General features: G+C 42.4%; 1 protein-coding gene across 19 annotated transcripts in view; it reads left to right on the plus strand.

Moving 5' to 3' along the window:
- The window catches only part of mast2 (microtubule associated serine/threonine kinase 2), a 170,643-nt gene that overhangs the window by 106,359 nt on the left and 50,578 nt on the right, over positions 1 to 13,706 (plus strand). For 9 of the 19 annotated variants that reach the window (XM_051375728.1, XM_051375729.1, XM_051375735.1 and 6 more), the window contains one exon: positions 8,596 to 8,814. The exons of 5 other annotated variants lie outside the window; for them this stretch is intronic. In XM_051375728.1, the coding sequence (XP_051231688.1) occupies positions 8,596 to 8,814 (219 nt within the window). Of the gene's footprint in view, positions 1 to 4,313; positions 5,122 to 8,595; positions 8,815 to 10,052; positions 10,226 to 13,706 lie in introns of those variants that run through there. 5 more of the 19 variants (XM_051375745.1, XM_051375746.1, XM_051375740.1 and 2 more) reach the window with 4 other exon arrangements.

The raw sequence follows: 13,706 nt of genomic DNA on the forward strand, positions 1-13,706 counted from the left end.
ATCTTCCGGCTCGGAAAATGTTTGGAAACAAAAGTCCGACATTCAGTGAGTCATCATTAATGTGTCGCTATTCTAACCGATCAGAGAGTTTCCCTGTTTCTCTGAGCTGCCTTAAACACAACAACAACAACAACAACAACAACAGCAACAGCAGCAGGGTCAGACGGGGCTCAGGTCAGTTCACTGCAGTGGAGATTCAGGCCGCACACAGCAGCTGTGTTACTGTTGGTATACACACATTCAGTGACTCATATTCAGGATGTGTTTCTCACACTGAATACAGAGAACCTGGATGTCTATCTCTCTCTCTATGTTCAATCTTTATTCTCCCTGATGGGAAACGTGACTTGCAGTCGGTGGCACAACTTAATAAAAACAACACAGGGTTTTTACTCTGAATGCACTTAAACCTTAGAAATCTGCAGGCTGAGTGGAGAGTTATCTCGGGTTCTGATCATCTGTGATTCCTCCAGTGCTTCAGGGGTTAAATTAGAGCTCGATGATAAACCTGATGACCCGGTACACCGGTTAGGGGTTGTACATTTGTTTCTTACTTGTGCAATAGAACATTTGTGAAACATCTATTTGAATACTGAAATACTTTTCATATTGTTAGTCATGGAAACACCTGGAAATAGATGTTGGTAGGATTCAAGTCTGTTTTGGAAATGCTGTTTTGTTGTGGATGATAAATACATACACATACTTTCCACTTCTTCATTTAACAGGCTAAAAGGTGAAATAATAATATTCCACTTTATTTGACCTGTTAAATTAAAGTGACGGTCGGAGGAACAGCCATCTACCGCTGACCAGCGTTACTGTTGTCAAGAAAAGCTCCAGAAAAATGATTTCTCCAAAACAGAGTGGGAACCCTGAAATTATTTGAATATCTTACGTGCTCCTGGCGGTAGAATAAGTCACTATAAACTCTTTAAGTCGAGTCGTGCTGTGAAACCGGCAGACTCTTTAAACATACCGTGATACAGATCCCAACGCTAGCTTACACAGGGTTCTGAAACCGGGATATAAAAGATCTGTTGGCACAGAACGAGGTCACTCCTCATTTTTAGCAGCTGTGTGTGTAAGAGTACTCACTGGATGACATTTATGGTCCAGTAGTTGCACAATCAACACAAACAGTGTGTAAGACTGTGCCTTTAGTAGAGTTTTTAGGATTAGAAATTGAGATTAAATGAGCAGAAGCTTTGAGGCACAATGCAGAATAATGAATAATAATGTATTTCCCAGGTTTTCTGTTGAGCTGACAGGTTGCTGAAGGTTTATTGCCTTTAAAATCAGTTTTTGTATTGATCTTGCAGCGGTTGGTTGTCTGTAGAGACGACCCTGTTCTCCCAATCTCTGATCTCCTTTAGGATCCACACACAGAATAATAACAGTACAAACAATAAAGGTGTTTTTGTAGCTGTGGTCCACACTCCCAATAAAAACAGCCAACTTTTATCTCTCCCACAAACATCTCCTGGTAGCTCTTTGAAGACACAGAGCGGCTTTATCAGATTCTTAATATCGGACCAGAGCCGCAGGGGTTGGATGGTGTGTGTGTGTGTGTGTGTGTGTGTGTGTGTGTGTGTGTGTGTGTGTGTGTGTGTGTGTGTGTGTGTGAGTGTGAGTGTGTGTTCAGAGGCAGCGTGCCTGCTGCTGTGAAGCCTCTCAGATTCAGAGTGGACTCGGTGGAAGTGACAGTTGGCTGGCGGCGGCGTCCTGCTGTCTCCTGAACGTAGCCGCGGTTCTTTTCTAACGGACACAGTTCAGGATCCGATGGCACCAAAACAAAGTCCCGTCTCTGATGGTCCGATCAAAGACTGACGGTTCCCCTCTGGTTCACTGCTCTGTATTTACATTTCTGGGTTCTGGTTTTCCTCTTTAATCTTCCTCTGGTGCATAAATCACATCAGATTTTATACATGCAACACAAAACTGCAAATAAAGCGTTTCTCATCCCGACATTAAGAGAAAACAAACATAAAATAAAGAAGTATATCTTCCAAAGTCCAGATACCATCCTACAGTGTTTAACCATATATTCTATAAAGCATGGAGCTGTTGGAAGGGCCCATGTTACATATTACACTGTTATTATTTTATTATTACTGATGTTTTAACATCGGCTGCTTTTTTAAACAATATTCGTTTTGAATTTTAGTTTTATTTCACACATACAGACGGTGGTAATAATGAAACAATGAAGTATGTGTTCATATTCTTAACAATGATGAAAGGAAACACATTCTTCACATAATAACAAAGACATAAAAAAACACATCATCACGGAAGAGAAACAAAAAAAAGAGCAATTTCTAAATGGCTGCCCACCTTAACGTCTAAGAAACGTTTCTCCTGCGTTTCCTCTGGTTATGTAAGTCAGTCTCTCCAATACGACACAATACGCTGTCTCCTTCATCCACGCCGGTATCGAGGGTACATCCATTTTTCTCCCAAGATAAAGTTGAGATCGTCCTCCCAAAGTCAATTAAAGCTGAGTGATGAACTAACAATGAAGTGAGAGTTAAGTTTGTGCTTCGGTACGACACCCTCACTCCACCAGTGTCAGAGTCAGTCTGAGCAATGTGTTCCAGTCTCAAACACACAGATATAAAGTTAATACAAGTGTCTGGGACGTCGGCGAGCTGTTGTAAGAGCTTCATTCTCATATTGGTTGATTGTTTTGGGGCTTTAAAGCATATAAGCTGTATCCTAATGTTACAAATATAATGATAAAAACCGGCTCAGGTGATATTTAAATTACTGAAATGATTGCACCATCAGGATACTGTTTGCAGTGCAGAAAGGTCAGACAACTCTTGGTTGTTCATATATTATCAATATATTGATTGATTAACAGTTACACAGTTGTCCACGTGTGCTGATAAGTTGTCATGTTGTGAGTAGCTGACTAAGAATGACCTCTCACAGCTTGTTATGACATTAATAGATTAAAAATGTGGCTCTTGAACTTTTTAAAATGCACGTATTCGAACTGCAGTTTCGATATAAAACCGATCAATCAATCAATCTGCTCTAAATTAGAGTTTTAGGACGGACAGAGGACAGAGGACCCGACAGAGACACAGAAGACGTTTGTTGCTGACGGTTATGTTGCTAATTCAATTTATCATTTGAAAACGAAGGTCCAGATTGGTGTGTAATGACATTCTCGTGTCCTGCTGCTGCTCCTACGTCACTGTAGTAATCACTGCACATTAGTGTGTGTTTGTGTGTGTGTGTGTGTGTGTGTGTGTGTGTGTGTGTGTGTGTGTGTGTGTGTGTGTGTGTGTGTGTGTGTGTGTGTGTGTGTGTGTGTGTGTGTGTGTGTGTGTGTGTAACCGTACCCCAGTCAGAGCCGGCCGTGATCCACTTCATTGTTTATGAATTAGCAATCTGGCATGTGAGCTGCATTTAGCCCATCAGGGTCAGCGGTGTCCCGGGGACAGAGAGGGGGACAGCTGCACTTCCTACATGGTCTGATATTATCAGGAGTCAGAGAAAGGTCGACAATCGGACATAATGTAGGTTTCACTGTTTGTAATCAACACTTGAACGTTCAGCTTCCGCAAGAGTTCAGAGAAAGAAAGAAGTTGTTGACCTGCTGCAGAGTTTACAGCTCAGAGGATGTCTGCAACTGGAAGCATCATCATTAATGTATTTATCACCAGGGACAATGCGCATTAATCAATACTGCAGTTTACATTTCAATGGAAATGTGCCGGAGTTATCTGATGAGCTGATATTAATCCGTAGTCCCCGGCCAGGTTGTAACAGATGTTTATGTTATCAGTTCAGTATAATACAATAGAACACTTTTAAAATCAGTTTTAAGATGAATTAAACACATTTTTAAAGATGGTTCCATGTACAGGAGTCATTGTGTGGTTAAAATATGATCTCAATTAAAATTTTAATTCAAAGACATATTTTTGAAGTCTTTAAAAGTCATATTGTTCATAATTGGTTTAAAAAGTGCTTAAAAAATAAACCTGTTTAAAAAACGTTTCAAATTTAGTAGAAGCTAGTACTACTTGTTTTTCTTTGGTTTAGAAGAAACTTAAAAATGAAAATGAAATAAAAGCCCTTTTATTTAGTTTTAAACTCCTGTTAAATTCATTTTCTTCATAGCCTAAAAACTCTAAATAAAGTGTATGAAGCAGTAAAAGAACATCTTCACTTCCCTCCTTCATACTCCCGCCTCCCTCTCTCTCACCCTCCTCCCTCCCTCTCCTCCTTCCCTCCCTCCCTCCCCCTCCCGGCCGTTAGTTGAGGTCTCACTCACTCCTCTCGTCTCACAGTCTGATCACAGCGATCAGACAAGTCGAGGCTTCCAGGAACAGAGGAGGATTAACTGCGCAGACTGTACCCAGGGAAGGCACTCTGCTCCAGGGGACATACGGCCCGGAGCCTCCCTCTGCTCCCTTTTTTTGTCTGCTGGCTCGGTGGCAGCAGCTGAGGGTCCGCTACAGAACGAGCAACCGGTCTGAACTTGAAGGTTATTGTCTGACACGATGGAACTACTCAGAACTTAATTCTCTTCTACGCAACAAGTGGAAGGAAGAGTGTTGAACTGACTTACTTTGGATTATCCAGAGGAAGACACAATGAAAAAGCGGAAATCCCAAACGAGTATCTGCGTGATATAACCCAGAGTTTGTTTATTGAGCTCAGACGATGTGTGTGTGGTCTGCACGTAGCTGCGCAGACTGTCTGTGTTTGTGTGTGTTGTGAGGCCAGTCTGCTCTGTTTGTGACTCAGCAAGCCCGAGCTCGCTGGTGGAGGAACTCTCTACCACCAGATACCTCACATAGCTGAGTGTGTCTCTGTGTGGAGATAAGAGCAGGTGCTGACGTAACACAGACACACTCTCTCTCTGGTCATTGCTTTATATATGAAAGTGCTGTCAGTGGTTGGACTCATGGAGGACTGACTGTGGGACAGTTTGTGGTCCTGAGTGGAGCTGCCGGTCGGTCAGTACAGCATGTGTGTGTGACGGACCGATGAGCTAATGCAGTCCAGTGGATTATTAAAGATTACAGCTGAGCCTTTTGTCCCAGGACACAAGATGAAGAGGAGGAAGGAGCGAGCAGGAGCCCCAAACCTCCGCCTCCAGTAAGAGAGTGTGTGTGTGTGTGTGTGTGTGTGTGTGTGTGTGTGTGTGGCGTGTGCGTGTGTGCGTGTGTGTACAGATCAGATTCATATCAACCAGTCGTTGGTCTTACTTCCTTCTCATTTTACCTTTTAATTTGTAGCCACAGTTTATGCCCAACTATTTTAATGCACATTTTAATAGAAACAAATTTAGAAAATCTAAATCACAGCCGATAGATTATCAGTTCATAATAATAATTTTATTTTATTTTCTTATGCAAAACTACTGTTGCTTTATGCTCTGTGGAAGCCAAAGGAGGATAGAATATCTTTAAAGGTGCAATATGTAGAAGAATTTCAGTTTAAAACATTCAAACATTTTCGACAGAATGTGAAGAAATAAGAAGTCAAAGACGTTTTATTGTTATTTTATTGTGTTAGAGAAATCTACTGGAGTTAGAACGCCAACCAGTGAGCTTCTGCCTGTCCTGTCTCATAATACCACAAGAGGTGAGAGTGAGTCCCTGTAGTGTCCAGTCTCAGATTTGGCTCCTGGCTCTCCGGGGCTGACCCCGCTGTAACCCCCGCTGTAAGCCCCGCTCAGGCCTCCAGAGGTGGGTGCAGACTGATACCCGATCTCTCTCACACCTCTCCTGTACCCGCCTGAACCCGCCGGCTTAAATACCACCTCCCACCGGTGGTCCAAAGCTCCTGTGCTCGCAGCGTGAACACCAACACTCCTTCGATGCTCCGAGCTCATAATCCAGCCAAAGTCAGCTCATAGACATATATACAGCTAATAGTGCTGCTAGCTGCGCGGCTAACTGAGCTCACTAACTAACAAGGGCTACAGTTAGCAGCAGTTAGCGGTTACTAAGGCGATATCTTGGCCAATATTTGTTTGAAGTATGAATTTGGTCCAGTTCTTTCATATTGCACCTTAATTTTGATCTGATGGGGGCGCTAGAGAAAAAGACAGAGGATCACTAAAGTTATTACAATTAAAAACATAATTTAACTAACATTTTAATGTGGAAATTAACTGTAAAACACGTATAATATACTTGTTGCGCTGCCACTCCTTTATTGTTTTAATGTTGTAATCCTCAGATTATTGACACAACACTAACTGACACTGAAATACACTTAAATTAAACTTTATTGTTCACAAACTGGATGAAAACATACACTTAATGTGCATTTTCTTCTGGATGCATTATGTTCTGCTTTGAGCTGTGGAATTAAAATAACAGTTTACAAACTGTAACACCTGCTCAGTATAATAAAAACAGACTTTAACAGAGCGACCCCAAAATAAGTGTTAGACAGGCCCACATTGTTTCTGCCGCTGCGTCATTATCACCAGAAATATGGGTGTGAGAACAGGACATCGCACACATACGTCCGTAACACAGCACATGCATAGTGTACATACATACTGAGTCACTGAAACACCTCCAGGAGACAGAAACATGAGACGGTATCAGAGTGAGATACCAGCAGGGAGGGAAGTCCTCCATCAGCTCAACAGCCCGCAGATAGCAGAGTCTCTCTTTCACGAGTACAAACGACACATTTCCCCTTCTCTCAGAGTCATTAATAAATCATGATTCTAACATTTAATGAATAATATTTAAATAAAAGTATAAATAAACTGCAGAAGTATTAATTAGAGCCCACAGCAGCTCTTTAGTGGCTCCACCAAACATAAAGGCAGTTTCTTTGTGCCGGTGCACCACAGATGGCCCTGCAGTATGGAGGGGAAACACTGAATATACTAAAATGTGTTTAGCTCTTGACTTCCCAGCAGGTGGTCTCGCCCATTCTGTCCCACCCAGCGGGGGAGGGAGGGAGGGAGGACACGCAGACCACCACCATAAGGTCGTCATGCCCCTGCAGATCCTGTACCAGCTGGACTCTGTTTGAAAGACTCTTTATTGACCCCACAGCTTTAAGTTTTAATATGAGTTTTAATACTTTGATTCATCTTGTGGAGTCCAGACTGAGCTTTTAGTCCGGATATTTCCAGCTGTGATACGTTAGTCCTGTGAGGGGACAGCGTGGATCAGATCCCGGCCCCCGCTGCAGTCAAACACTGAGCACTGAGGCTGTACGCTCTATTAATATCAACTCTTTACTGTCAGCCAGTGTTGGTAAAGCCACTAAAAGTTCAAAATCACGTCTAAAAACACGACTGAATGTCTAAAATAAGGCACACCAAGAGCTGAAAGTGTTATTTGATCAGTGTCTTAATGGACAGAATAATTAATCTTTTCTGATCGTACCACTGGGGGTCACCACAATCAAAGATGTTCAAATCCCTCCACAGGCTTTAATGAGCCATTATTTAAAGAGGCTCAGTTACATTTCATCTACCAGTCACTGATGTTATTATTCAGCCTGAGCTCTGTCAGGTCTCTTTACAGAAAGTTTATATTACAAACAATCTTTAAAGATTTATTAAGACTAATCAATTAACAATAGAGACTTCTTAAAGGCACTCCAGCAAATCATGACCCCGTTTTATCCGCCTCGCTGTCAAACTGCACAACGCCACCCAACTAAACTCCTGTTTCCACGACAGTTTAACTGCTCGCCTGCGCTTTAGCTCATGAACTTTGTCTTTACCCGTCGCCATTTCCTCACGAACACTCGATCGGTACTGAGCATGTGCAGCTCTCAACAAAAACAATGTGTTTAATCGGTTTTTACCACCAATCAGACGAGTCAGTCGCTAGATTTTCTCGCCCAAAGTGGAATTTTACTTTCCAATCAAATTTACTTTATTAATGTAACACACATAAATACAAATATGCAACCAAAGTAATAAAGGTCTTTGGAATCCATAAAAAAACAAACGCTGTCTCATCAGTTTGCAGGGAGGAAACACTGGAGGCAGAATTAGGAACTGATGAAGAAATGGATGTACAAATAATAAACAACATTAAAATGTATGAACAGAAACATTACAGCAGTGCTGTTGAGTAAAGAAACTAAATGTGAGTGACTGTTTTCTGTTTCTAAAGCGAGTGACTGATATTTTCAGAGAAGGAATAAAGCAACTAACTAACCCGTGTTAAATACAGTCAGGACTTTATCTTTTAAAGCCTTACGAGTTCTGGTAAGTCCGCTAGCTTTTGGCAGCTAATATTAGCACAGATATTTCTGTGTAACTGAGTCAGTTTACTTTTAGTGTCATTTCCACTCGTGGCCACATCGACTTTAACACGTTACTGTGGTCTCTGGGAACTTGTGACAGCTTTATTATTTTAGATTGAACAAATTATTATATTTAATTATATAAAATATATAATTGATATTAGAATTAGTTCTGTGTGTGAGACGTTGCAGGTTTGAGAGAAAGTTAAGAACAGATGTTTGCACTCGTTTTTCAAACACATGTGCGTCCTCATCACACATCCCTCTATCCTCACCCTGCTCTCTTCCTCCCCTCTTCATCCTTTCTTCCTCCCCCTCCCCTCCCTCTCTTGGCAGAATCTGGTCGCCGGCTCAGCTGCGTTGCCACGGCAACAGCAGCCTCCTCCAGCACCTGCTGTCCCCCACTTCCTTTCATCCCTCCGTTGTTCAACCCCCCGTCGTCACCCTCTCCCCCTTCTCCTCCTCTTCCTCCTCCACCTCCTCTCCCTCCCTCTGTGCCTCCGATGGCCCTCTGTCAGCCCCTGTTCACCAGCGAGGAAACCCCTTCCTCTGGAGGTAAGAGACGCGCTGTGTCACCTCCTAACTCACCTGTGTGTGTGTGTGTGTGTGTGTGTGTGTGTGTGTGTGTGTGTGTGTGTGTGTGTGTGTGTGTGTGTGTGTGTGTGTGTGTGTCGTCTTCAGTTTGACCTTCTGTTGTTACGAGCCGACGTTCTCGCTCAGCCTAAAGGGCGCCGACAGGAAGTAGCATGCTGCGCTGATGACACCAGAAAACCACTTATAAAAGTCTCTTTCTGAATACTTTAAAGTGAAATTTATTTTGTTTCGTGACTTATTTTTGTACTTTAGTCTTTTAAACTCCTGTTGACTGTATATTTAACTCACCAGTAGCTCTTTTCATCAAGGAAAATATTCATTAGCTCTCTTAATTGCCGCACTCTCTCGCTTGTTTCTTTGATTGAAGGGCTGCAAAAATATCATTCTAGAAACAAGGCTTAAATATAATTAAATTTTCTGGTATTGAGCAAAACAAAACTAAAACAAACTAGTATTCTTCAAACTAGTGTAAAAACCAAGCCACGGAAAAAACTGACCAAAAAGCTATGCAAACTCTTAAGATCATCACTTTATTGAGCTGAATTTAAGAATTTGTACCTTTTTAATCTAAGATTAATAATGAGTAGAATCTTACAATAAGACACATTTTCTTCAAACAGCACAATAAAATCCGTGACTTTGTGTTAAATGAACCAGAAATATTCTTATTTTGTATCATTTTTTATTAAAACAATGAAAAACTAAACAGCTGCTTCATTTCCAACCCTGGGAGCAGACGACTTTCTCTTAAACTGAGAAGTTGTGTGACTACTCTTATTCTGAAAATAAGGACAATAATCTGGTTCCTCTGCTGGGATGTTATGCAACCTTTGTTGTTATGATTAAGTCGAGCTCAATATTAGCTGTAATTATAATATTATTAACACACAGTTAGATACCGACAGGAGTGGTGTTCAGTTAGTAAAGTTCCTGGAAAAGGTTCTTGTAATATAATATTTAAACATCCAGATGTGTTCACATGTTGTTCTGCTGGTAAACATCTGTAAACTGATAACAGTCTGTCCCCACTCTACTGTACACTGAAGGCAGTGAGAGCTCCACTCAGAAACAGAGGGGTGAGAGGAAGAAAAGAGCATCAGAGAGGGAGGGAGGGAGGGAGCACTGCTGAGCGGAGAGAGAGAGAGGGAGAGAGAGAGGGGGGGAGGAGAGGCACACCAGCTCGCTCTCACACACTCGCTCTCGCCGCTGTGACAGGTGGACGCCAGCGTCTGTTTGCTAACCACGTCCTCCTCCGTCCTGCCGCCGTGTCACAGCGATGGTCGCGCGCCTGCGTTAGCATGTCTGACTCCTTCTGGACGGTGCTCTCCAATTTCTCACTGCCCGAGAGAAGCATGCTGCGGCGCTCCAAGAGGTACGATCCTCAGTCCGTCCTCTTTTATTAGTTCAGATTTCTCTTCATCTCTGGCAGCCTGCGTCTTCCTCTCCCCTCTCCCCTCTCTGCCTCTCCCTCCTCTCCCTCCTCCTCCTCCTCCTCCTCCTCCTCCTCCTCATCGCAGGTCTTAGATGCTCCAACATGAAGGTCAGCTAACTGGGTTTGTCTTTTGATGGATGAACCGGACTCTCTGTCTGACTCGATCTGTGTGTGTGTGTGTGTGTGTGTGTCTGTGTGTCTGTGTGTGTGTGTGTTTGATGGGAGTTGCTGTCACATGTTAACACTGCTGGCATCCTCGCGCAGTTTTTATTAGATTTCCTCTATCTGCGTATGATTTACGTGTTTGTGATGCAAGGCGCGATGTGACGTTTGAAACATATGTCGCTATTTCTTTCTTCCTCTTCCCTCAGTTGACCTCCCTTCTTCCTCTCCTCTCTCTCGTCTGTCAGTCAGAGCCCAAAGAGAGGCAGAGACAGAGCTGTACTTATCGGCTTTGAAGCAGCAATTTTCTTCCTCCTTCCTGTAATAACAGGGCTAGCTGCCACTGACACATTTGTTCTTCTGTGCTCCTCGTCACCGCCTCCCGTCGTGTGTGTTTGTCTCGGCAGTGTTTTTAAAAGAGGTTGTGAAGTGAGACTGGAGGGACGCCTGCATAGCAACAGGCTCTGGCAGTTTTAGGGTTGGTGAGGATGGGGCTGACAGCTCGTGTTGAGCTGTAATCAGGACGTTTATTTGGGGCTCGCACAGGAAGAGGGCGACCTGAAGGGTCCTTTTTAAACACCCGCTATCACATTCAGATAAAAGATAGTCATTCTTCATCCGCCCGTCATTTCTCTGAAGATATGTCTGCACTTATTTTTAGCTTCTCCTCCTCTCAGGCAAATTTCTCAAAGCCTTTCTAGTTTCCATATTTGCATTTTTATGCTATTATGAAAATATAAAAATGGATTATGCAATATCGGGTTTGATCTTTTGGGTTTTAGGACGTCACAGCCTGTCAGCAGAATCTATTTCCTGCCTGCTCCTCTCATTGGCTGTTACAGACCAGATGCTCAGAAGTGCTTAGTTACAATTTATGATCAAAATCATTACAAGGAAGTTTGCGAGGATACATATAAACCAGGACCTGAAATGGGCCACCAGAACCGATGTCACCGAGCTCTGGACCTCAGAGGGGTATACAGTAAAAGCTGTGAAATAATTTTCTAAAAAGAACTTTCCTTGATGATTTTGGACCCAGGTTCAGTTAGTCTGTGTTTGTGAAACCACCGGCAGCGCTGGTGAGGTTCTGCTGAACGCCCTCGAATGTCCTCCTGAAGAGAATTACAGTTATGGTTCTGCTGTTAGGGTTCAGGAGTGATGGGTGTTGCGTAACTGTAGGCCGAGGCTAACAGCTCCCAGTTTAATGGTTGAGCTGACTTCCTGTTGGAGGTCGAGTCCTGAACGGAACAAACTGAACCGGACACGTTATGTTCTTCCCTCAAATCCATACAAGAATAAAGGAAAGCAGCCACACATAAGCAGACTGTTTCCAGCTCTTAGGAGGCCCACAGGTAGATTTATGTATTGATGTTGCTGACTAACATCAGGGCTGTGAGGAGGTTTTTCATCGGTCTGCTTTGTGTTTCAAGTGCTTTGTGATGATGATGATCTTAATGCTGCTTTTTAGTGGAAAAACAACATGGTGCATGATTAATAAAACCTCATTCTTTCTTTCGGCTGAACTCGACTGACTAGTTTTGCCACACAGACAATAAAAAATTAAACCGAGGTAAATGGCAATTGTGAAGTTATATCGATGTTATATTTGTCTTAGTAATGAAACCAATACTTTTTTATACCGTTCCTTTCAGTATGAACATGTTTTTTCCTCCATAAACCTTTTTCTCATTTAACAAAACAAACCAAAGTGTTAAATTTGACCTAAAAACAAGCAGCTGCAAACAAAATTTACAGTCTGAGAATGATTGATGACAGCTATCGATACTCTAAACACATTTTTACTTTGTACTTCCAAAACAACATTCAGGTTAGCCGCTTAGTCGCAACAAACCGTCATCGTATTTTTTAGACAAAAATGTGGAAGTTGCATCTCTCTTATTGTAAATGTGTTTTTCCTGAAGGGCGTTAACCCTGTAGCAACTCACACAACAGAAGAAGGAGACGAGTGAATAAAGAGGAAAAAAACACACACACACACACACACATACACACACAGTCAGTGTGGGCCGTCACATTGATTTCCTGTGGTGGCTCTAACCCTCAGACCAACATTATTGAGTAGGCTGTGGGAAATGAGTTCAGCTGTAGATCTTATCCACACACACTCACCTGCTGTCTCGTGTGTGTGTGTGTGTGTGTGTGTGTGTGTGTGTTCACTTTAACGCCCACACAGCTGTTTGCTCGTCGCTCCGTTCCATTATCTCTTCTGTCAGCTCTGTCACATCGCTGTATGTCTGCGACTGCGTGTCTTATGAGCTTTACAGTGGCAAAGTTATTGCGTTCTGAGGTCGTATGCAGTCGCTCATATTGCAGGTAAAACACGAGTAAACACACACGTGCAAACACTGAAACACACACACACACACACAGCTCCTCCGTTTCACTCTGGTTTACTGATGTGATCCTGAGAGACTTTATTATTTTCTTACACAACTTCATAAAACACACAGAGTCAATAAATGATAACATTCATATTATATAATAGGGAGATATTTGCATTCTGTCTGACAGTGAGATGAGAACATTGATATCAATCTTGTGTCTGAGTACAAAGCTGCAGTCAGGATGTGGTTAAACTAGCTTAGCCTAAACACTGGAAACGGGGGGAAACAGCTAGCCAAGCTCAGCTAATTAACGTGCTGTATCTTGTTTGATTGTTTGATTGATGATTGAATATGACTTTGTGGTTTGAGGAGGAGTTTGGTGCTGAAGTTCTTTCTCGACAAACAACAGTGCAGAACCTCCGGTTGGAGCTCAGGTTTTGGTTACAGCCACGATTGCAAACCCGGCGACCTCACTGTGATGATAAGACTTCAGGAAGCTGCACACATTCACTGCACCGACACCAAGAAGAAGTTTCTAGCTCGTAACTCCGTCTGATCCCACTCGTCCTAGAAATCCTGGCAAATCTGGAAGTTCAGAGAGTAACTTTCCACGTGGAAATAGATTCAAATGATGATGTTTTGATTATATTTTAGCCCTTGATCTACGCCAAAGATTGCCTACGTGTATAAAAAAAAATAATAATAAAAAAATAAAAACTGCTGACACTTCAAAGCAGATTTACCAAACGTGAAGCAAATGTCAAGTTTCTTTTTTCCGGAGCCGCGAGCAGAATTCTCATGAAAGTGGAAAAAAGTTCTTGTTGTTGTGGTTAATAAATACAGACACAGCAATGTTGTGTGCAACAAACACTTTCTACTTTCTACCTCTCAACATACAGTTAAATCTACTCTAT

Source organism: Dicentrarchus labrax, unplaced genomic scaffold (genome assembly GCF_905237075.1).
Source record: "Dicentrarchus labrax unplaced genomic scaffold, dlabrax2021, whole genome shotgun sequence".
Classification (NCBI taxonomy): Eukaryota; Metazoa; Chordata; class Actinopteri; family Moronidae; genus Dicentrarchus; species Dicentrarchus labrax.